The sequence below is a fragment of the Hippocampus bargibanti genome, linkage group LG01 (genome assembly GCF_051943395.1).
Source record: "Hippocampus bargibanti isolate YZ-2025 linkage group LG01, ASM5194339v1, whole genome shotgun sequence".
NCBI lineage: Eukaryota > Metazoa > Chordata > Actinopteri > Syngnathiformes > Syngnathidae > Hippocampus > Hippocampus bargibanti.
The window spans coordinates 35,390,149-35,415,547 of record NC_142734.1 but is presented as its reverse complement, the minus strand read 5'-3'; the positions used below and the strand labels follow the sequence as shown (position 1 = coordinate 35,415,547).

General features: G+C 42.0%; 1 protein-coding gene across 3 annotated transcripts; it reads left to right on the top strand.

Annotated features, from left to right (window-relative positions):
* The first annotated feature begins 99 nt into the window (after positions 1-99).
* Positions 100-25,291, top strand: LOC148904068 (puratrophin-1-like). 3 transcript variants are annotated; one of them, XM_089013529.1, is made up of 24 exons: positions 100-228; positions 346-568; positions 8,992-10,896; positions 11,396-11,548; positions 12,172-12,292; positions 12,491-12,584; positions 12,993-13,079; positions 13,193-13,309; positions 13,427-13,525; positions 13,886-14,037; positions 14,105-14,243; positions 14,329-14,451; positions 15,040-15,237; positions 15,480-16,156; positions 16,485-16,910; positions 17,536-17,785; positions 18,084-18,173; positions 18,875-19,156; positions 20,017-20,187; positions 20,290-20,467; positions 20,549-20,665; positions 22,497-22,739; positions 23,198-23,427; positions 24,679-25,291. In XM_089013529.1, exons 3-24 carry the CDS (start codon positions 9,249-9,251, stop codon positions 24,712-24,714), a joined length of 5,631 nt encoding a protein of 1,876 aa, XP_088869655.1. In that variant the 5' UTR covers positions 100-228; positions 346-568; positions 8,992-9,248; the 3' UTR covers positions 24,715-25,291. The 3 variants fall into 3 exon arrangements, with proteins under 3 accessions (XP_088869655.1, XP_088869647.1, XP_088869666.1); XM_089013521.1 differs by lacking the exons at positions 100-228; positions 346-568 and adding an exon at positions 5,805-5,929; XM_089013540.1 differs by lacking the exons at positions 100-228; positions 346-568; positions 23,198-23,427; positions 24,679-25,291 and adding an exon at positions 5,805-5,929 and having other exon boundaries at positions 22,522-22,660.
* The last annotated feature ends 108 nt before the right edge of the window (positions 25,292-25,399 follow it).

Below are 25,399 nucleotides of genomic sequence, written 5' to 3'. Positions count from 1 at the left end.
AAGGAAGTGGTGATGTAAACAGAATTTGGAGAAGCATCATCATGAATGCACACTGATATGTGCATTCAATTTTTTTTTTACATCATGAGATCAAACAACCCTTAATCAACGGTACTTCATCCTAGAGACTTTTCAAGTTGGAGTTGCTCAAGGGGTTTACATTTCCAGAGAATATTTAGTAAGTTGGAGATCCACGACTTGTACCAAGCAACTGGACCGCATTCAAAGGTTTGACAAAATTAAAATCTGCTTGTATTTTAGGTTTATTTATCATTTTACTAGAAAGTCCTGTCCAATTATATTTTGTACACGAATTAAATTGGTCCGTGCTCGTGCCCCTTTTAGCGCGTTCTCGTCACAAGGTCTATTCCCACACCTGCCTGGAAGGCCCGGAAGACCAGCAAGACCTTGGACCGGGCGACCTTCTTCCACTCTCCCCCTCGTCACGATCCACGGCCTTCGTTCCTTCCCTCGTCTCCGGGTAAACTTCACGAAAGGCGATGGAGTGTGTTTCGTGGTGCCACAATGCACCTGTTTGTTCAGCTCCGTTAAATCTTCGAGGCGCCAGGTAGGACTCAACTTCAATTCAATCCATTAGCTTCTAATCAAGCCAAGTGATTTGATGCGCAAAAGAAATTGTGTCACAAACGAGTGAAAGATGGCGTTGAAGAGAAAATCGAGCTTTTTATCATGCTCAAACCAACTACATTATAATTGTAGCTGATGTTATAGTGTTGGCATAAAGTATTCGGTGGTCTATGCGTTATAAACTACTGTACTGCGTAGGGTATATTCATGCATTTAATCACGAGATGGCGCTGTTTCTCTTTCTGTCTCATAGACGAAGCATCCATCCATTCATTAATGCAACACTGTCGTATGTGTATTATGTATTGTATATATGTGTATTACACATATATGGACTTACTTGGAGCACACCCCCTGAATTAAATGCAACAATGTAACTTCTAAAGGCGTTCTAGCACGATCTCAAGCTTGCTCAAGGTTAGAAGATTTGACAGATTGCGCCCTCATCTATTTTGGCCACCCAACAGATGCGGTGAAACCTTGTGACCCTGCTGGTTCTAAATCATCATGAGATATTTAGCCTTCAAGTAAGCTTTCAACAAGCCAGAGAAGCGCATCAAGAGGCCAGCCAGGGAGTACACCTGGACTGAGACAAGACAAACAAACACTCTCAGCAGCTGGTCAAACACACACATGCAAAAAAAAAAACTCCCTAGCAGCTTCTTATTTATAACCTCACGCTCACAGCTGAGAAGACGCAGACGGACAGTAGCAGATGCTTCTACCAGTGAAGTTTTCAGGTCACACAGGAGGAGAACTTCAAGGAACACTTGAAGTCTTCGATTACGTTATGGCTATGTGATAATAAGTAATGGAATAACACTTTGTTCATGCATATCTCAGTGAATCCCGTGACTATTTGTGGAGGGAATAGGAACAGAGTCCTGACATTCCGTACAAGATCAGTGCACAGTAAATACAATGGCATTGTATTAATACACAAAATTATCATATGTCAATGCTGCGCAATAATAACCCATATATCCATTTTCAACAAGGATCACAAGGAGTTGCTGAAGCCTATCTCAGATAAATTTGGGCAGAGAGATGAAATAACTATAAGCCTGTATATGACACTGCAAAGTAATCAACTGGTTAGCACATACGCCCCACAGTACCGAGGTGCTTGATTTGATTTTCGCTTTGGCTTTCTTGTGCCTGACTGGATTCGTGGCCCAGTTTCTTCCCATGTTCCAAAAACATGCATGGCAGGCTAATGGAACACTAAAAATGTCTCTAGACTGTCGGAATGGACACACAGATGAACTTTACCGGGAGAGTCACTTTTTTTACTTTCTGCTGACCACTTGATTACATATCTCCACACACATACGAGGAGACAGCGCTGAAAAACGAAGTATTTTAAGCTCAAGCTGGATGTTGTGTCTTTTCCCACCATTCTATTCTTTAGACTGTGTGGTTAAGTTGGCTTTGTTTTTTGTGGTCCTCTGTTATGCAGTAGCTAAGTAGTTGTTTTCAGCATGTTTGATGGTCGCCATACAATGACAGAGGAATTCTCCCAGCGATGGGTTTTATGATGCTCTGGTTCGAGATCAGCTCATTGAACTGATGTTCTCACTGTGAGACATTTCTTTTTTGTATGTATGTAAAATCACTACTTGATAATGTGCCCGACACATCAATACATTTTAAACATCGGTCAAAAGGCGGTAAACTGAGATATAAAAAGTAAAAAGGGTAAATACTACATGAAGCAATTTGTTACTATTTAGCATCCAAAAATATCCAATGAAAGCGGTTGGAGATATGATTTAAGCATATGGAATTTGAAACCGTCTACAATGCACATCACTCTTAAAAATACAGTAAAGTCTCGTTATATCGATATTCTCAGGAGTCGGAAAAAATATCGATATATCCGATCCTGCGCCATGTAAATTTTCTCCTTGCGTTCATAGAAATAGTATCGTAATAAGCAGTACTATCGATATAACCAGACTTTACTGTATGTGCATATTGGTTAGGGGCATGAGTTTGCAGAATTGTTCGACCTAACCAATTAATAAAAAAATCAAACATACATTTCACTAGAGAAATACTCTGTATCGTATTTTCCACACTTTAAAGCGCACGTTATACAGCGCATAGAATACAAGCAACAATAGTGGCTGCAGTTGAGTTGTACATCCACTAGAGGGAGTTATGTTAAAGGGGAAACAATACAATGCAGCTTTACTCATAGTTTTCACAATCGCTGCATGCATATGTGTGGTGTGTGTGTTTGTGTGTGTGCATGTGTCAGTGTGTGTTTGTGCGTGTGTCTCCAGTCTCTGTTTCACACTGCCTATTTTGGCTGATTTTATCCACCACAAGTAGCACACATTGCAGACAAGGCTAGCAATTAACCAACATTCTAACTTCAGAGTTCCTTCAACCAAAATAGGATAAGCGCTTTACTAAAATACATGACATGTTCAAAGCAAAATTGACTCCATTGGACTCCTTTCATCATGAGCAATAGGAAAAGCAGCGCAAACCATTTAGTCCTCAGACTGTAAATTTCAAGCAGTTTCTGCGTAGCCCCGCATTGACCCCAGGCTCGCTCGCTGTAGGAGATTTCTCTCCAGCTATGCTAAGTGTCGTACAGAATGCTAACAAGGTGCCAGCTGCTAAGTCAGAACTTGAAGGTGCAAGCTTGAAGTTCTGAAGATTTTTGAAGTTAAAAATAGACTCCCCTGGCCTGAGGTTCATTAGTTCCATCATTGGCTGGGATTAGCAGTTTCTAAGGCCTCCACTCCATTACGGTTATAATGTGCATAGAAACAATCCTGACACTCTACATTCTAATCACGCGTAACTCATTTACTGCCAGACCGTGTGTACAAATGTGTCCACTCCACTGCCAGAGTTTTTGTCATTCCCAGTTGAATTCCAGGACCCACAGAATATTGAGTTTTATGACTACATAAACATTCAATTCAGCGTAAGAAACCTTAGACTCTCTTATTTCATCAGAAAAAAAAGAGTTAATTCCTAAATTTTATAGGTCTGGAGTTATATGAGCTTGAAATGAGGGTGGCTGTCCAAAATTCAACAGCTTTAACAACAGCTGAAGCTGGAACAATGCGCAAAGATAGAAAAAGGGGAAATGCTGCCTCCTTGTGGAAAAGAAAAAAAAAACAATTGCCACAGTCCATGGCCAGTGCTTTATCGGCACCCAATTTCTGGAATGGCGCTCAACGTCATATTTTTAATTCCCGAATAAATTTGTGAATGGCAGTGAAGGAGTTAAAAATCAGTACTATGTGCAGCCTGGCAGTTTTGTTTTAATGTCTGCTTAAATTCATCTCAATATCACACAGTCCGGAGTACAACAATGACAGGCCATGGCTGATATGATCACACGCACTCCTGCTGCTCATATTTTCAGAACCATAACAGCTATTAGGATTATGATGGCTGTCGGTAAACTTCAGGATCGTATGTTAACACAGGGGTCATCTTTCATTTTTCTAAGTCTTGATGACTGTTTTTAGCTTCTTCTCTTGTTCTCTTATTGGTGCTGCACCTTTATCTGGAATAGATATTGCTTAAAAACGATATTCTTTCTTCATTTATTATTCAGTCCTGAAAAGCTCAAGCCGGGGAGTGGAGTTCAGTCAAACATACTGTTCGTGGTCTTGATATGTCAAGATAAGATAGGAATGCAAGGAAATGGGACAAGGGCAATGAAGACTTCTCTGTGTCCGCTTGATTCAACAGCATGTCTCCTCTGGCCATCACAAACATAAGCACACACACACACACACACACACACACACACCAAACGTCACTCTCCATTGTGACCACTGCATATTTGCCATGTCACCCAGAACAGTCAGTGCATTAGCAGAGACCGGAAGAGGACCCAAGCAACCAGGGCACCAAGAGAACAACACTAAAAGTAATAACAACAAAAACATGTCCATGTAAATTTCTCCACTGCGAGACGAATAAGGGTCCATGCAATCCAACCCAACAACAAAACACAAAAGCGGTAAAGGACGTTTTCAGACTTGCGCTGAATATTGATTGAGGAAGTCTTGTTTTTGAGTTGGTGACGAGTCCTGACGTCACGTCACGGAAGGAACGCCCCTGACCGAGAAAGCGACACACAATGCATTTTGGGTACTTAGTTTGGTCTGAAAACTTTGTGTTGATCCGTGTTGATGGCAAAATTAGAAGGAAAACACATAAATAATGCGATGGTGAATCGTTGTGTGCCAGATCTGGACCCCTGGGCCTTGAGTTTGACACCTGTGAATTTTGGGTCTTTTGTGCCTTATTAACCATTATATTGGAAGCTAGAAAAATGTATTTTTTTTTCTTACCTTAAGTTATAAAACTATAAATTAAGTGACGGTGTTATGGTTAATAGAAAAGTCAAGTGCTGAACACACACAGAATTTATTTAGAGACATTAACAGACACATACAAAGGGCTATACTATCTGAACCTTAAATTGTTGATACTCTGTCACCATGGCAGCAGCAATGATGTTATTCGATTCATGACAAGCCAGCATAGCATCACAATGATTCAGAATCTCGTGTTTTCACTCCCATAGTCAAAGTTTTAATGCTTCAAAAGGTGTCGTTCAGTTTACGATATGAGATTATTAATTCATTTCTTGACTACGTTTCTAACGCAGAACGTGTGTGGATCTCAAATCATCTTGTCCCATTGAAATGAATGTAAATGCTATGGATATATCTCAGCTTTTCCCCCAAATATATAATATTTATTTTAATGTGGGAAAACATACCACAATGATTTTTAACTGAATTTTTGACATCATTTTTGTCATTTTTTTTGTCATGATGTTACTCTTGCTGATGTGCTCAAGTCGGCTCCCTGGGGACAGTATACAATACTTTAAAAATAGACATAAGAACATACAGTAAAAGCAAGCACTCAAACAATCTGTACCAAAATTTCAGATATGATAACAATAACTGAGACTATTGAGATATTGATCACACCAGCGTAAGTAACTTGAGTAACGCAATGTGAGAATATATGATTAAACCTGAATGATTTCCGTTGGTCCTGCTGCTTTTAAGCCAAACATGAACATTAACAAGCCTCTGTGTAGGAGAGGAGCAAAAAAAAAAAAGAGTGGAAAAAAAGTATGTACTTGGATTGGCTACTAGCTCTTTGCCGCCCTCTCATTGCCTTCCTCCCTCCCTCTCTCACTCTCACCTCTCCTCATGTTTGGTCACACTGTCACTTTCCCACCAGCTTAACGGGCGCCATTCGACACGGAGCCGCGGAAAGAGAGTGCTCAGAAACACTGAAATTAAGAGGATAGAGAGGCACAGGGTGAGAAATGAGAAAATAGGTGAGTACACAAAGCTGGAGCCGAGAATGTAAACAGTTTGTTAAAAGTTGTCACATAGCTCGGCGAGCTCGTGGTACCTCAGTGACTGACGCTGCTTTGAAAAGCGGGAATGACAAGGGAAGGACAAAAAGATGGTAATGTGACAGTTTCCGTAATCTTTTGAGCCTTGATTGACCTTAAATGACCTTCATGCGGCACGTTTGTCTTTTGAAAGTGTTCATTTTAAAAATCACGTCTAATTTGTCATTGAGATTCATCGTGTGCTTTGACTTTTGGCAACTGACACAGATAGGACAGTCAGACACTGTGGACAGAGACTCGGAACCAGAAAGATTGTCCCTACTGCCGGCAGGAAACGTAGTCATCCATGACCTACATCTGAATTCTGCAGCCTTCTGCCAACCTATTTATTGAGAGTACATGCAAATTAAAGTGATACATTAGTAAAACATAGTTTTCTTGATTGTAATACCACACCTCTTGAGTTCGAAGCACCAACAGCTGTAGGCAAAGGCCATTGTGTGTCGACCCTGACCGAGAAAGCGACACACAATGCGTTTTGCGGTACTTAGTTTGGTCTGAAAACTTCGTGTTGATGGCGAAATTAGAAAGAAAACACATAAATAACGCGATGGTGAATTGTTGTGTGTTGCACCAAGACAATCATTTGATATTCTCTGACACAAATTCCCAGCAGACAAATCAGCCCATTTCCAACGGAGCTTTGGCGCCATCTTGTGCATTTTCTGGGACGCTAGATTGCTGTCATTGACGGCTCGAATTGAAATGGGAGGACTCCTTTAATCCATTGCAAACATTTATGCTTTCCTCTTCAGAACTATTTGAATCATATTCATAACTAGATGAGTAACAAGAAAGCATCTTCTCCCAATCTGAAGCCATTGTTTTTATTTTCCAGTGATGCAAGACGTCTTAGGGTGATGTCACGAACAAGGGGGCGGGACCTTCTGAAACTGGCCATTTCTGGTTTCATTTTGAAGTCGTTTTTGGACACTTTTAAGATATTTTTTATTTGACTAAAATATCAGCCTGCGTGTTTTGGGTACTTTAGATGCTATAAATATAAAACGTTTTTCTGATGTCAGTTAGGAAACAAAAAAAATGATGTCGGTTGTCCTTTAAACCAGCCGACTTGAAAATGTGAGGGTGCTCCCTGAATGTGTCTTTTCCCTCCGCGTTGTTGCACCTTTTGGCCAGAGCAAGGGTGTGCCGGGACTTGCACATAAGACAGATTTGTTTGCCACTGGCTCACTGGAATGATGTTACGGAGGGAAGTGAATTTCAAATTACCCGCCCAGCCCTTTTGGAGGTTTGACTTGAACAGCCCTTGTGTGTGTGTGTGTGTATGTGTGTGTGTGAGTGTGTGTGCATTTATCCACCCGCCACACCCTTGCCATCATCATCCGTTGCTTTCGAAGTTACCTCAGTTTTTCGGAATGAACTCCCGTGACGATCGAGTCACACAAAGTATCCTTTTTTCCCCCTCCCTTCTCTTCAAAAAGAGATTCTTTGTGGTTTATGCAGCAGTCTGACTCTGTATGTTTAGATGCACTGTTCTATACCTAAACCGGGATACATACTAAAGTGTTGGTACAGTACACGATTATAGACTCTGAGAGTTGCTTGTTCATGTGGGGTTTCTGTTTTATCTCATGATATAAACAATTCACTCTGTTGTTGGCCTGCTCTAAGCTCACAATAGTAGACCCATACATGTTATTTTACATCATTATTAACACAATTAAAAATGTTTTGTTACACAAAAGGGAACAAGATTACTTTTTAATGCTCAATTTCAGAAATTTAAACCTCGGTAATGTGAATGTAGTATTTTCTTTCAGGGACTGAGTGAGAGCTAGCTGCAAGCAAGCTACTCTGTATATCATATTTTCTGCACTATTTATTATGTGTTTCGAATTATAAGGTGCACTTCAATAATTGACCCATTTTAAAACTGTTTGCATATATGGCTCGCGCTATTTTATAAGGTGTATAGAAGCTACAATCGTGGCTGTGGTAGCTTGATGCATCCACGAGATGGAGCTACGTTACGGGAATACAATGCAATAGAATACTGCACAGCTTTATTTATACAGGGCGTTCACAACCGCATTACTTGATGCAGTGCTTATATGGCTGCCTAGCAGGAGATGGCCCACAAAAAAAAACAATTGCTGAAGCCCATGTGAGTCGGCCACAGCAAAGTCAGCAAAGACCTCATTGTTGAATACACGTGTATCCAAATGATCATCCTGACTGATTATTGTTGTTTTTATCGTTGTGGGTTGTAGGGTTGTATTAACTGCTCAGGAAACAGTCCTACATGTAAAGTTAAACTGCCCGTTTTTAAATATGCAGCCTTGAATGCAAAATTACAACCTACCTAACTCATCTACAGTATGTAAAGTAAGATGAACGTTGTATTTAAGCAAAACAAATAGCCCAGAAATTCATGCCATATGTCAACACTTGAACATCAGGCAGCCTCGTGCCGCACACCTCCTCATCCAGCCTGGACATATGCGTATGTGCGTTCACCCTGAGGTCATTAGCGGGCTAAATAAAGTCATCCTAAATGTGTAAAGAGTTCAAACGGGTCAAAGGAAATATGAAACACTAAAAGAGGACTCACGGCAGCATGAAAACAAGCTACAACGGTGACCCGGATTACTGAAATTATTTAGCTGCGCTTTTGACAGTGAGCACCGATTATTTGAGCTTGCTGAGATGTTTCCTCAACACGTGACAGATTTGTGCAACTAAACAACTGCATGAGTGCTTCTGGCTTCCTGTACCATTTACTTGTTATGTATTATGATTCGCTCCAAATGATTCACATATTTTTTTTCTGCCATATCCAGGCCATTCTAAAGGCAGAATATTAATTGATAAAATGTAATAGCTGCAGAGCTTTGCAATAGAGAACATTGAACATACATGTACACCCGCTTCCAATTAGGATTATTGTGTTGTGCACTGTCCCCTACTGGACATTTGGCTAACAAGTACTCATATTGTCATTCTCTTTCTCATTCATTTAGAACATTCTTGTTGCCTCTGTAATCATCCAGCTTGACCTTGGATCGCGTAACCTTAGAGCGACACCTTTCTGTGAAGAAATTCTGCAGCGTTGAGATCTGTAGCCACTTGAAAGAGGAAGAGGTCTTTGAAAAGAAGCACTGGAGGAGACCCTAATCGTCATACAATTGCATTTGATTGTGGATTCTGGAGATTCTGGTTACCATGTGAACCACAAGATTTGACTTAGTGGGTTAGCCACAACGTCCCCAGCAGTAGGATGGCCTGTCCTCCTCATTCATATATTCCATCACCTCCTCCTATGCCTCAAGATCATCTACCTGATCATTTGCCATCTGGCGCTTCTGCTGATCCTTCTCTTTCAGAGGAAACTTCCACCAAACAGTACCGCGTCATTCAACAGACCTCATTCATCCCGTATTTTTCCCAGCCTCCCGCCTTCTCGCTAGAGACCAGGATATGTCCAGCCAAGCATGGAATTGCGGTGTCTCTCTGCCTTGTGGATAATAGCACCGCTTCCACATCCAGTCTTGCCGGAGACAAACATACCGAGACAGAGCCAAAGCCTATTGGCTGGGTATCGCCCAATACACGGAACAGCCGCTTCGATGGGACGGAAATAAGTACAACAATAGATGTTACAGATATGCATAACGTTGAGAATGTGAGTGAGCTTGAAAATACAAAGCAAGTAAGTCAGTTTTCAGAGCAGATAGCTGCAAAGCAAGACTGCATTGATATTCTACAGGCAACTATGCTCTTTGAACGAACTCCGTTAGCAACAAATGAACAAAAATCAGAGGTAAAAATGCAACCAGGGGCAACACAGGAGTCAATTATGCAAAGCGAGCAAATGCCACGTAAACACCACTTACACTTGCATTTACCTACAAAAACAAAAGCACACATAGATGGTCAAAAAGAAACGGCTCTATTGCAGCACACAAACGTGACAGCTGAACCTTCACTTGATCTCGATCATTCCCGTCAACCTTTCCTTGTTACAACTGAAGCATTTCAATGTGTGCGCACTGTCAAGTTCTCCGAGAACCCCTGTACTCCGTGCATGGCCAGGAGACAAGGGAAAACGGCTTCCCAAACTCAAGAGATGACATGTCGTCACCGGGAATCCTACAAGGCTGCTCTCCGAAATCCTGTCACTGTTCAGCATGAGAAAGCCATAGCGAGGGCGTTGGGTGTTGTGCAGGAAGATGGGGCAATCTTACATTGCAATGACAGGAGACCAACTCGAAAAGATCCACCTCAATGTCACGACCTAAAAAATTGCTCTGAATCTGGGTTGCAACACCAACACGCTTCCATTGCCGTCCGTGCCATCTGTGAGGAATCCAAGGAGAAAAACACTGCTGGATTTTGGAAACCAGAAGAAACTAACGCTGTTCTTGTTATGCCTAACAAGCCCGGATGTGACGGCAGAGCGCAATTTATAACGCGTAGGACCGCGATGCCTTTTGAGGAACATTGCAACCAAACATTTCTCGCTTTACAAAATGGGAGTGGAACGACTGATAAAGGAGCATTGGAGAGCATCAGTGACCCTGCAAAGACATCTGTGACGTCCACCAAACACCACAACGTGTCTTCCGGTTATTCCAAAGCTTGTGAAGGACCACTAAATACACCCTCTTCCACTGGGCTCGGTCCAACTGCGTCCACGCCTATTTTACCTCCCAAGAGCAAACAGGAATCCGATGGAAGATGTTCCTCCCTCTCGACCGCGGTGGTAGACACCTCCGAGAAATGCCAGTTGGTCCTCGTTGATGGCGCAAACGTCAGGAGGGGCCGATATGAGGATGTACCTCAGCTTCATGTAGTCAAATGTAAAAAAAGCACAGCATTTCGATTAGTTTCACCCCAAATCGACAAAATGAAAATGACCATTCCAGGTAAACGGCATATAAACTTGATATTAACTCATTCACTGGCAGCCAATGTGCAAATATGTGTCCACTCCAGTGCCAGGGTTTTTGTCATTTTCACTCAAATTGCAGGACCCACGGAAAATTGAGTTTTAGGTCTACATAAACATTCAATGCAGCGTAAGAAACCTTCAACTCTCTTCTTTCATTAGAAAAAAAATAGTTAATTCCTAAGTTATATGGGTTTGCCGGTATCCGAGCTTAAAATGGGACAGCTGTACAAAAGGCAAATACTGCCCCCTCGTGGGAGGGAAAAACATTGCCAGGGGTCTGATCGAAGCTTGAAATGCAGAAAAAAAACCACAACCTGAACAAATTTGGGAAATGGCGCTCCACGTCATGCTTTTCAATTCCCGAATAAATGCGGGAATGGCAGTGAATGAGTTAAACATTATACACTTATATAAGAGTTTACATATAAGATAAAGTGTGATTGATATAAATTGGCCAAGTAAATCCTCCACAGGTCGAGAGACAGAGAGTTCCTCACCCAACGCTTCACGACAGAGGAGTCCTCTGCCATCCTCCGCTCACGCCAGTCCCAGACCAGACCACCTTCCTTCGGGATTTCCGGACCCCGCAGCTCACCCTCTCTATAAAGGAGTAGCAGCGCTCACAGGCAGGTTTCCGAAAGTCCTCCAGTTTTTTGTTCAGAAATTCTTCTTTTGCTCTGAATACTGGAAAAGGGTCAATGTAGTCACGCTAAGTCAAAGGTGTCAAAGTCAAGGCCCGCGGGCCAAATCCGGCCCGCCAAATCATTTTTTTCGGCCCGCGAAAGCAAATCAAACTTGTTAAATTCCATGATGATTGCTAAAATCTGAGCCAAACTTCATATTTTTGGATGTCAACCACAATAAGTCATTATTCTTGACTTCATATTTGAAAACGAGTTATTCATTAATTTGCTGTGTGCTCTATATGTAATTTTGAAGGGATTTAAACATTCTAATGGGTTCCCCAAATTCATAACGGCCCTCGAGAGGAAACCATAACTACAATGTGGCCCGCGGCAAAAAATGACTTTGACACCCCTGCGCTAAGTGTACAATCAGGTTTCACCACAACCCTTTTATGCACGCACCCTCACTGATAACCAGTAACCCGATAGCATGATAAACTGTCCACTGTAGTCACCACTGCACGGTCCCTGAAAGGGTTAAGATGCTTGCAAATTCTAAATATCTAAAGATGGCCTTATCATTTCAATGCGCTTTTAACCTGTTGTTGCATTGGTCTTTGCAGGAGGGAGAGACAGAGCAGGTAGGCCCATCACTGAGTTTTATGGAGACCACCAAGGATGGAGATCTAACATGACCAGTCAAGAGCTCTTGGAGATGTTGCTCTACTTCCACTCTATTATCAAGTGAGATCGCAACAGAGCACCTGCAGAAGAAAAAAAAACACTAAATTTGTGAGAAATACTGTATTTTCCGGTGTATGAGGCGCCTCATAATGTGGTGTGCCTTATATTTGGAAAACTTTTATACATTTATATATTATATTTGGTAAACCTTTTCTCGAATTAGTTCATAGTCAAGGTTTTCCCTTTTTCTATCGAAAGGAGAGAAATCAGAGAAGCTGGGATGACCCTAATCTTTGATGCAAGGAAATCAAATCCTCTTCCACAGCTATACAAGGCCTTGATGACACTACAGGTAAGGAATGCATACGTGAAGTGCAAATTTGAGCCAGAGACTTTAAAGAAATAGCAAAGTCTTGCTTGTGTGGTAGTGAACCACATGTGACGTTTGACTCCATTTCAGCAATTAAATAGCATCGGGTCGTCCACATTTTTGCACATCTGCCAAAGTGACTGGACTGAGCTTCAATGTAACTATACTTGATCAATAAATCTGGTCAACGAAGCAACATGTGGTAAGAATGTGCTACTGTGATCACAATTTTTAGCTGCTTAATTACCCATGTGCGTGACAAATTAATAATCAGTAATAGAAAGGCAGTTGTTTGTCAAATTTGAAATGTGATCACTTTGCATTGTTGTTTTTTTAAACCTATTTTAATCATCAAATACACATTTTAACAAAAATAATGATTGTATTCAGGAGCAATCTCCGCATGCGGTGAACAGTTTGGTGTTTCTTGTGAATAAAGAAAGCTGTGCCCTACCAGAGAGATGTCCCACCATTCCGGTGAGTCAACCCATACATCTATTCTGGTTTCTGCACTGGACATTTTATCATCTTATCAGGTTACAGGATTCATGAAAGCTCTGGTTGATGCTTTTTTTTTTTGGACGGCACAGACTGAAGTGGTGACATCGATGAAGGCCCTGATGAAGATGGTAGACGAGAACCAACGGACTTCACGTATGAACGGGACATTGTCCTACAACTACTGTGACTGGCTGGAGCATCATCAGGTGAGTAGGCAGGCACACCCGTGCCCCCGGGCAGGCCACATGTGCCCGCCCAGCAAGTTGCCCCTCAGTCAGAAATGATTAGTAAGCTCTCTCAAAGAACCCTTTGTTTATCTGTAGAAACTCTTTCCGTTTGCATTGGATCTCCATGACGCATCGAGTTTGCTGCTGAGGGCGATCAGTAATTTAAAAGCTCCCCGGAGGACAAATTCTGTACAGGTATTCTATTGCCCGTGTGACTCTGGAATGAAACGAGGATGCATTTTAACCCTTTCATGCTAGTGAGTGCATTCGTGTTTAAAATGTGATCAGTATTTGGATTTGGATTTTCCTTTACTGCGAGACTAATAAAGTACTAAAAAATACTGATCAAATAGTATGCTATCGTCTCAACAGGGATGTGCAAATTTGATCAACATTTGCAAAACGCCATGATGGAATTACCATATGAGTTAACTGTCTTTTGAGTTGTTGGCCAGATGAAGCTATCGGGATGTCTGCGGGTTTTACTGTGCGTTGCTGATGTGAAAAGCTCACTTACGATCTGGTCTCAGAGTACGACTGCGCTTCCTTATCCAGGCTGTGCAACAATGTATGATGGAGCAGAGAACTCTGATGCGCGATGTACTGGAGGACAGGCGATTGGTCAGCCTCCAGAGGGAAGGCGGGGCCATCCTGGTGAGACTGAGGAAGGAAAGTGACCTCAGATATCCTCACTGCGAGGATCTCAGGTGGGCACCAAAAGGAATTTGCTTTTGCCGATTTTCATTTCAACATGGGTTTTTGTCCTACATGCAGTGACGCAGTGGACTCGCTGACCAGCCTGTACAACCATGTGGAAGAGCAGGTCCATAACCTTGTACAGAGCTCCAACATGTCTCTGCAACATTTCAAATATCTGCTGCAAGTCAGAGAGCTAGAAGAGCATTTAACACAAGTATGTGCCACCAAGATGGTGACTAAAAAATACATTTTAAACTGATTTATCGATAAGTTTTTGTATGATCTTTCTCTTTGTCTAGCTGCAGCAATGGTTTTATGTAGAAGGTGAGCGTCATCTGCAGGAGGCTGAATTAGCGGAGCATTCCGGGGACCAACTGGAGCAGATTCTCAACAGTTTCACGGCTTTTCTTTTAGAGGCTAATGTGAGTCTTGTAATAGTCAACTGGTGTCAGAGATATGACAGTCAGACACTGTGTACAGAGACTCGGAACCAGAAAAGATTGTCCCTACTGCCGGCAGGAAACTCAGTCACCCATGACATACGTGTGAATTCTGCGCCCCTCTGCCAAGCTATTTATTGAGAGTACACGCAAATTAATGTGATGCATTAGTAAAACATTGTTTTCTTGATTATAATACCACACCTCTTGAGTTCTAAGCACGAACAGCTGTAGGCAATAAAACATTGTGTTTTCCATGAACTGATAAGTTTGTAACCTGGCTAATGACCTTTTCCTGTGTTAAGGAGTTTGAAGTCCTAAGTTACTCCTGTGATAAGGAGTTCCCCAAGTCCTAAATTACTTCTGTGAAGCTGACCGTTTAACTTGCTGTGTGTGTTGACCTGATTGACCCCAGGTTGTCTGCGCTTCAATTGTGTATTGAGTCACAAGTGTTGACTAAGCATACAACAGCATGAAACTTTTAAATATGATAACTTCTTATTATCTAATCTCTATCAATGCCGTAAAAACCAAAAATTAGGATCCGCAAACCTTTTCATCTCCTCCCAGGATCGGAGACACCATGCCATGTCATTAGCGCAAGAAGCCGAGCACCTCCAGCAGGCTGGGATGTCATATCCGGAGACGCAAGCGTTCAGCAGCCAAGTCTGCGCATTCAAATCAGACCTGGATGACTTCTTGTGTAGAGCCGAAGCATGTGGCCAGGAACTGCGGAACCTGGTCGATGTGTGTGATTTTTGTGATCAAGTAAGTGTACAATATCAATATCAAGGTGCAATCTGTATGTTAAAGTTTAGAATAAGGTGCAATGCATTAGAACAAAAATCCTATTAAACGCAGGCATTTTTATGTCTTTACATTATTCTGCATAGCAACCAGTTCATTCCAAGTGTGATAACATAAAAAAATATTGCTTCTGATAATAGTAAATGCAACAAATGAAAATTTAAATTGAAGGCTGAACTGTTTTCTTTTTCCTTTTTCAACAGGCTACATCTCTGGCTGTTGAATGTATTGACTATCTGAAACAGAATCAATCCAAAATCCTTCAACACCAAGACTGTAGTCAAAGAACAGCGCCTGTAAATAAAACCCATCAAAACAAAGACCCTGGAACCCACGGCAGCCAGTGTGACCTCCAACTCATCTCCGTTCCGACGACTAACACCAGTCTATTATCGGCAGACGACAGCTCTGTCCTCCAACTCTTCCAGGACAAGTTTCTTCAGTTCAGTGTCGAACATTTCCAGGAATTGAGGGCCCAGGCCAGTGCCTTGAGGAGCTCCAGGGGAATGAGGGTCTGGAACACGGCATGGCTCCGGTGCCAGGAAGCCCGGCAGTTACTTCAGGAGAGGTTACAGGATGTCACCGCCAACGTCTTCAACGGTCAACCACAGTGTCATGTCTGTTGCTGCCATCATTGCGTGGATGTGGCAACCACTCAGGCATCACCACCTGGTCGTCTGGTCCCACAGTCAACAGTAGGTCAACACCATCCAGAGTGGCAGAACTTTGTGTCAGGCGAAGCGGATTTTGACAAACGAAGACCAATCCTGGCCAAGAGCAACCAAACTGAAGCCGAATGTAAAATGACCATCATACCTGAAGATAATAACGATCATGGTGGCGGTCAGGGGTCAAAGGTCACACCAAGGTCATCTCACAGGTAGGCATTCACTTGGCGAGAAGAAGAATCGTTGGTGTTACAGTTACGCTAAATGACATAATAACTTGATGAAACAGCCGTTAGCACGTCTGCTTAAAAGTTTTGAACTTGAAGGTTCTTGGAGTGTGCCGTTTGCTTGTTTTCTCCAGCTACATCAGCCTCCTAACATATTTTAAAACTCATGTACACACATTTCATCAAAGTCTCTAATTTTGTTTAATGACATCACTTAGAAATGTTATGAAGAATCGGGGGACAATAGTTTGGGCCATATTTTAGTTTAGAACTATTAAGGTGGGCACTTATAAACATTTTGCCGATGCTCTAGGTCAGCAAAGAAATCAGAACGAGAGACCAAGAGGAACAAGGCAAGAAGTGATGGTGACGCCGTCACTGTCTCTCGGTCTCACACCGTCGGCTGCCAGTGGTTCCCGTGGGGACGAGGCCTGCGAGCCAAATCCCAAGATTCTTCTTCTGCGACGATAGGGCCATCCGAGTCTTCTACACATGTAGACGAGCAGATTAGACCATCATCCTCCTGCTCCCACCATGGTCAGCCATCTTGTCGGATCCTACAAGAAGCTCAGAAATTTCAGCTCTCCCGCCACGGAAGCTTTTGTTCCGAGGATTCCTGCAATCGGGGAGTTGCGGTGGTCAACCGGGGTTATCTCTGCAAACACTCCAGCCTGCCCAATGGGAGGGGCGAAGAACCGTTTTGTTTGCAAAGGCCACAAGAGGGCGCCAACAGTGCTCTGTAAGTGGATTCATGACGGTATTTATTGTGTTCACCAGAGCTAAATGCTGATATCCTATTTTGATTTCTTTTCATCTTCTTTGTCCATAAGCTTACATTGAGGTTTGACAGGTATTGCTGTTTTTCTTCACCATCTTTCCTTTGATATCCCGAAAATGGGTTACATTCATAAATACTGTATTCTCACAAAAGTTTCAAAGCTCTTCACACATAGTAAACAAAAGCATGGAGCACAGTTGATAGTATTGAGTGCTTTATAGTCTGAAATTATCACCCCAAAATAACATCTTATGAGATTCATAGTGAAAGTTGTGGAAAATATTTCCATGTAAACTAGTGTAAAAACAAGACATGAATATCTTTCTACTTTCAGACTAAAATGATCAGTATTAACTCATTCACTACCATTCCCCAATTTATTCGGGAGTTGAAAAACATGACGTGGAGTGGGGGGTGCACTGGTCAAACCTGGCAATGTTTTTTCCCTTTCACTACGGGCCAGCAAACCAACTTATCCGGAGGCGTTTGTTGTCCTTTAAAGAGACAAGGGGAGCGAAAGAGAGGGAATAGAGTGAAGAGTCTAAGATGACATCAAATATTGACTGTACTTTCTCCATATTCCCAGCCGTTTGCAGCATGTCCTGGAAGAGCTGCTGTACACAGAGCGGGAGTATGTCCGCTCTCTGAGCTATATCCTGACACACTACCTACCCCTACTGGACAGATTGGACATCCCCCAGGAACTCCGAGGCAAGCGTGCAATTATCTTCGGGATCCTGCAGAAGCTTTATGATTTCCACAACCACGACTTCCTGCCCGAGCTGGAGGCCTGCCATCGAGATCCCGCGATGGTTGCTCGTTGTTTTCTCACAAATGTACGGCTTTATTATTACTTTGTTATTACTGTACATGCCTTAATTTTCGCTAACGTTTCACTCACTTTCTATCTAAAATGTGTAGTTTAATTGAAGACTGTACATTGCCCATTATGACTCAGTTGCTTCAAAACAGCCATTTGCAGGCATTAATTCTTCACATTTAAAATTGTAATGTAATATCTCCACCATTTTGTGCTATTTTTGATGAAAGATTACCTTAGGAATGTTTTTTTATTGACATATAAAAATAAGGATCTTGATGCAAACATATTGGTGTATTTATTTCTCTCCACAGAGGAACCGTTTTGGCCTATATGCACTCTACAGCAAGAACAAACCTCAATCAGACTCCCTGATACTCCATCGTCGCCATGACATCTTCAAGGTCATTTGACGTCTAACCAAAACATGACTTACAGCCCGTATAGTTTGGCAAATGATCAGGTTCCTTTATTGTTGACACACAATGCATTTTGCGGTACTTTGTTTGGTCTGAAAACTTTGTGTTGATGGCGAAAACACATAAATAAAATGGTAGAAGGTAAAAATCACATCCGAAAAAAAATAACGCAATGGTGAATCGTTGTGTGTTGCACCAAGACTACTATTTGATATTCGCTGACACAAATTCCCAGCTTGGGCGCCATCTTCTGCATTTTCTGGGTGCTACATTGCTGTCATTGACGGCTCGAATTGATATGGGAGGACTCCTTTAATCGATTGCAAACATGTATGCTTTCCTCTTCAGAACTATTTCAATTATATTCATAACTGGATGATGAGTAACAAGAAAGCATCTTCTCCGAATCTGAAGCCATTGTTTTAATTCTTGAGCAAGGCAAGACGTCTTGGCGTGATGTCATGAACTGGGGGCGGGACTTCCTGAAAATCCCCAATTCGCATCTCAATTTGTTGCAGTTTTAGCACACTTGAAGTCATTTTTATTGGTGTTTTTCATTTGACTAAAAATATCCACCTGCGTGTTTTGGGTATTTTAGATGCTATAAAACGTTTTTCTGATGTCAGTTAGGAAACAAAAAATGGTGTCGGTTGTCCTTTAATTAAGTCTTTATTTTACCTTTACAGAAAAAGCAGCAGGAGCTTGGGGACATGATGGATCTGTCCTCCTACTTGCTGAGGCCTATCCAAAGAATCAGCAAGTACAGCCTCTTGCTGCAGGACATGCTGGCTTTGACTACATCCTGCTGGCCTCAAGACAATACCGATTCCACTGCGGGTGGTAACGATGCCGAACACAGCGGGAGAGCGAGCGAACGGGCTGACATCATGGCTGCCGTAGATCTGGTTCGCTTTCAGATGCGTCACGGCAACGACCTGCTCACCATGGATGCTATCCAGGACTGTGATGTAAGACTCATATATATATATATATAAAAGGGAAAGATAATGGTTTCAAGAAAAACACTCTATTTAAACATCCTCAAAATGTCGATAAAAAGGTTTCTTCAGCCGTCATCTGTACTTCTTTGAAGGTGTCGGATGTTTCGCTTCTTATCCAAGATGCTTCTTCAGTGAACTAAAGTCTTACTGGTAGTATCGGCCCTATATATATATACAGTAAAGTCTCGTTATATCGATATTCAAGGGAGTCCGAAAAAATATCGATATAACCGGGACTATCGATATATCCGACCCTGTTTGCATGTAATTTTCTCCGTGCGTGCATAGAAATAGTATCGATATAACCGGGACTATCGATATATCCGATATCGATATAACGAGACTTTACTGTATATACATAGGATTATTAATGCTGATGAGGTGATACCGGAGGAAGTGGGGCAATCAGGCCAGTCGTTAGTCAGGACAATAGGAACAATCAGTGGAGCCGCAGGGAGTAGTCCTCTGCTCCCCCCAACCTGAGAGCAGGGACCTATCATAGCAGTGAACAGCACCGCCATGTCTGGACAGTAGGATATATATATATATAGGGCCGATACTACCAGTAAGACTTTAGTTCGCTGAAGAAGCGAAACGTCCGACACCTTCAAAGAAGTACAGATGAAGACTGAAGAAACCTTTTCATTGATGGACCTCTCCTGTACAACTGAGAGCTTACACAGACGTATCCTCAAAATATGTTTCAACACACACACACACACACACACACACACACACACACACACACAATTCACAGAGGAACATTTTCAAACAAGGTCGTGGTTGTTTGAATAAATATCCGTCCGTCTTCTCTTCTTTGCTGACAGATGAACTTAAAAGAACAAGGTCAACTCATTCGTCAGGATGAGTTTACTGTTTTCTTTCGGAAGAAGAAATGCCTCCGCCGCATCTTCCTTTTTGAGCATCTCATTCTTTTTAGCAAGACCAAGAAGACAGAAGTTGGAAATGAAGTTTATGTCTACAAGCAGTCTTTTAAGGTGTGACGCACCTGCTGACGACTTGTTCCACACAACTTGACTGTGAAGCTGATCAACAGATGACGTCTGAATGTCTCCTTTTGCATTCTTTCTTTCACCCAGACTAACGACATCGGAATGACCCACGACGCCGGCGTCAGCGGCCTTTGCTTTGAAATCTGGATCCGTAGACGGAAGAGGGAGGACACTTACACTTTGAAGGCCACCAGCGTGGAGCTAAAGAAAGCCTGGACCGCTGACCTGGAGAAGATTCTCTGGGATCAGGCGACTCACAGTCGAGGTATCAATGGACTTGTGTGGACATGTCAACACCATTGCAATTGTGTTCATTACAACATGCAGATTGTGTTCTGTATTGTAGAGCTACGACTACAGGAGAGAGCGTTCATAGGACTGGCTCACAAATCATTCTTGGACATTCAACCCAGTGAGGCCGCCATCTGCGACCGGGATGTCAGTGGCATCCTGCCTGCTAGAGGTAAGTGTTGGGAACATTCTGTATAGAGTACATTGCGGTCACATTGTATGCCATTCAATGAAAGGACAACCGACACCATTTTTTTGTTTCCTAACTGACATCAGAAAAACGTTTTATAGCATCTAAAATACCCAAAACACGCAGGCTGATATTTTTAGTCAAATGCAAAACACCAATAATTAATGTTCGGTTTCAATTCTTGTTTCTTTCCTGGTTCCGTGTTCAACGAAGTTCAGTGATAAAAATATCAGTGACGATGATAGATGGTGAACAAAAAACTACTTTATTCTAGTGAGACAGAAAAAGCACTTCTATCGTCGAGGCAGGAGCGAAGTCAGAGCACACGAACAAAGATAGGAACAAAGACAGCGAGCTCCCGCTCTGAGAAGTTTTTGAATGTCCACAGCAGTGATCTGTTGTCCAATCAGCTCCGGACAACTCAGTGTTGGGAGGGTCTTAGACTGAAGTTGGAGCCGTTGCCTCTTTGCAACGACTATTGAAATAATAAGCTTGATAATGCCATGTAACTAAATTAAACGTGCAATAATCATAATGTATACTAAGCTAAACATGAAATAACATAATATGTTTACTAATGTGCATAAAACACTCTATCAACAATGACTTAAACTGTCTAAAAACTATTTCAAATTGAAACCGGAAGTTGCCAGTTTCAGAAGGTCCCGCCTCCTTTTTGGTGATGTCGCGCTCGAGAATCAAAACAATGGCTTCAGATTCGGAGAAGATGCTTTCTTGTTACTCATCCAGTTATTAATATGATTCAAATAGTTCTGAAGAGGAAAGCATAAATGTTTGCAATCGATTAAAGAAGATATTCTGTATCATTTTGAGGCATCTGGACAGAAATGTAGCACCAAGAAAATGCACAAGATGGCGCCCAAGCTCCGTTGGAAATGGGCTTATTTGTCTGCTGGGAATTTGTGTCAGCAAATATCAAATATTTGTCTTGGTGCATCACACAACGATTCACCATCGCATTATTTATGTGTTTTCCTTCTAATTTCACCATCAACACAAAGTTTGCAGACCAAACAAAGTACCGCAAAATGCATTGTGTGTCGCTTTCTCGGTCAGGGGCGTTCCTTCAGTGACGTCAGGAATCATCACCAACTCGAAAACAAGACTTCCTGAATATTCAGCACGAGTCTTAAAACGTAAAATCTAGCTATATGCGGTGCAATGTTTGTAATATACGCTCAGTAGAAGTCATTTGAAGCGATTTTACAAATTATGGACACAACTTGTCCGGAGGTGTCGGTTGTCCTTTAACTGTCTATTCTATGATGGTGGTTCTAACGTAAATATTGTATCTGAAAATATCTATGTGAAGAATGCTTGAGGTGTTTCAGACAAGCCAGTAAGTTCAAAATGCATCTTAAAATAACTTTTTAACGCATTCACTGCCGGGCATGTGCAAAAATGTGTCCACTCCAGTGCCAGGGTTTTTGTCATTGTCACTCGAAGTCCAGGACGCACACAATATTGAGTTTTGGGAATACTGTACATAAACATTCAATGTAATGTAAAAAACCTTAGACTATTTTCTTTCATTAAACAAAAAAAAAAACAAGTTAATTCCAAAGTTTTATGGGTCTGGAGTTATCTGAGCTTGAAATGTACATATTGATTGATAAAGCGCTTTGACAACAGCTAAAGTTGGAACAAAGCGCTTACATGGAAAAAGGGAAATGCTGCCCCCAGTTGTCAGAGGTCTGGCCATTGTGAACACGCTGCCAACGTTCACGTTTGTGGTCACTGAGCTCCTTCTTGTGTGATTGATGCCAGCTACCGTATGCCTGTGTGTTGTCAGTCCCTGAGGCGTGTTGTTCACACAGTCCTATAGAATACGCTCGCCCGTACTCCGTTGGCTCAGCCTCCACCACCTTCAGCCAGTCGTCTTCATCGTCGGGACGCGGATCGCTTTCGCCCGGATGTCTTGGAAGCCCGGTTGCTGTCCCCGCTCCTGACGGCGTCGTAGACAATGAGGTCAACTCTCGTCACTATCGGCTTCATCAGGATCGGGAAGGATGGAAAACAAACCATCATCTGCTCAGTACGTTTGAGATGGACAACCCACACCATTTTTTTTTGTTTCCTAACTGACATCAGAAAAAACGTTTGATAGCATCTAAAATGCGCAAAACACGCGGGCTGATATTTTTAGTCAAATGCAAAACACCAATAAAAATGACTTAAAAGTGTCTAAAAACTACTTCAAATGGAACCCGGAAGTGGCCAGTTTCAGAAGGTGTTCGTGACGTCACGCAAGACGTCTTGCCTTCCTCGAGAATCAAAACAATGGCTTCAGATTCGAAGATGCTTTCTTGTTACTCATCCAGTTATGAATATGATTCAAATAGTTCTGAAGAGGAAAGCATACATGTTTGCAATCGATTAAAGAAGTCCTTCCGGGTCATTTTGAGCCATCTGGACTGCAATCTAGCATCATGCGTATTTGTTGACCGGTATGACTTTTCCGTACTTACACTTGTGATTTATTTAATCTTTCAGACTTGCCGGACACTGCAGATTCATCGGAGGAGAGCGCCAACGTGTTCTTCAGCGACTCAGAGCACAGTTGTTTGTCAGCCCTCGGCGGGGAGGTTGCCGACTCCTCATCGTCACTGGGCTCTCACAGTCCCCGTCCGTGTGCATCGCTACGTCACATGAATAGCTCGCCGTTCGTCAAGAGGAAGAATGCGGCTGTTGAAACCAAACCTCCGCACCTGGATGATGCACAGGTGCGCGTCGAAAGGGTGTATAATGAATTGACATATACGATACAGTGGGGCCTCGGTTTACGAACACCTTGCCTTACGAAATTTTCGGTTTACAAACGTTACATTTATGAAAATTCAACCTTGGCATAAGGACTACTTTTCGGGATACACATGGAGCGCCACCCCACCACGGCTGGCGGAGTAATCTTTGGTGGAAGAACACCAAAGCACACGACCGAACAGCGCCCCAGCCTGTTCGGTATGGGAAATTAATTTTTGGGATACACACTTTTTGCCTTACACACTCTGTCTGGGAACCAATTAAGTTCATAAAAGTGCAAACAAATGTGATTATAGCACTCTGTATTATAGACATGCTCTCTTGGTATTGGCGACAAGTATCGCCCGCCATCATGAGCATCTGATACGTTGAAGTAAGGCTAGTATCAATCTGACGTCGATACCTGTTATTGGTCAGTATTTTTCTCTTACTACTAGAGTGCCATGTAGTTTTGTGAATGCAGTGTAATGTGGGTATGGATTTGTCGTGCAACGGTAGGTGCAAGCGCCTATTCCTTGCTCCTTGAATTTCAATCTCCATTTACAAGTACAGTGAGACCTCAACTTACGAACTTAATTGGTTCTCAGACAGAGTGTGTAAGGCGAAAAGTGTGTATCTCAAAAATAAATTTCACATAGGAAACCATTAAAATGGGAATAATCCGTTCCCGGGTTTCCATAAAATATACTTTTCAACTAAATAAGCCTTAAAACTACACACAACATACCTTATTCTATGTATAATAAATGTGCTATTGTATTGTAATGAAAGAAATACACTGCATTGTATCAGAAAGTCACTTTATTTACATTTGTGATGGTCATTTATGGCTTGATGGAATGGCGTTGGAGGTCGAAGGTCAAAGGGAATTGCTGTTTGGAAAGAGAGGCGCATTACATGAGGACTGTAATTAAAGAAATAAACTGTGCTGTAAAATAACATTTTATTTACCTTTTTGATGGTCGTTGATGGCTTATGGAAGGAGAGTCACCTTCCAGAAGGACTGTTGGTCACTTAACCTCTGGTGCTGTTCGGTCGTGTGCTTCCGCCGAAGATCACTCCGCCAGCCGTGGTGGGTGTGTATTATGAAAATAGTGCTTATTATAAGGTTTAATTTTCATAAATTTGACGTTTGTAAGATGAAAAGTTTGTAAGATAAGGTGTTTGTAAGTTGAGGTCTCACTGTAGTATCTTTTTTTTTTGCATTCCAGGGAGATATCCCAAGAAGCAAATCAACCGAGGTTTAACCTGGATTTCTAGGGTAAAGGTAAAAGCCTGTTGTCTTAATTGGGACCATTCACACAGTTATATTCTTCATCCCCCCCCCGGCCAGCGCTTTATCGGCACCCCCGGCAAAAAAAAAAAACATAACCCGAATAAATTCGGTAATGGCAGTGAATGAGTTAATGGATTGACCATGTTTTGTTTTGTTGTTTTTTTAACCATAGCTGTCCTCCAAATATTTGATGTAATTTTCATGTATGCGTGTTTTATTTACAAAAGGGACATGCCACTTGCTAAGCTACAAATCACGTTTTTAACATCTATGCAGGGACAAAAGACTGAATTGAGGTATTGAGGTATTTTTTTGTGGTGGTGGTGGAGGCACTACTCAAACATACACAGTTGACATTGCCTGTGAACTACACACTTTTTTTTAAAATCATATTTCCTTTCTTATACCGTTTACACAAGTTGAGTCAGTATTTGTTTATTTGTATCAAGTATATGCAGTATTATGTGCGGCCAGGTCACTTATGAATGTTGTTTTGTACCAATAAAGCTGAAAGAGTGCTGCTAGCGGAACATGTTGATTTCTTCATTTGTCTGTCATGGATGACGAATCGGACGACAAATGAATGTCATTGCACGAGCATGGTATAAATTGTGAAATATTGTTGGCAACATACATTAGATGACATAATCGCGTAA

What these genes read in the sequence shown, in the direction of transcription:
- LOC148904068 (XM_089013529.1), top strand. Translation starts at nt 9,249, where the DNA reads ATGGCCTGTCCTCCTCATTCATATATTCCATCACCTCCTCCTATGCCT. An exon ending in AGGCCTTGATGACACTACAG is followed by an intron (nt 12,585 to 12,992) that starts GTAAGGAATGCA and finishes GATTGTATTCAG; the next exon opens with GAGCAATCTCCGCATGCGGT. An exon ending in GGAGGACAAATTCTGTACAG is followed by an intron (nt 13,526 to 13,885) that starts GTATTCTATTGC and finishes TTCCTTATCCAG; the next exon opens with GCTGTGCAACAATGTATGAT.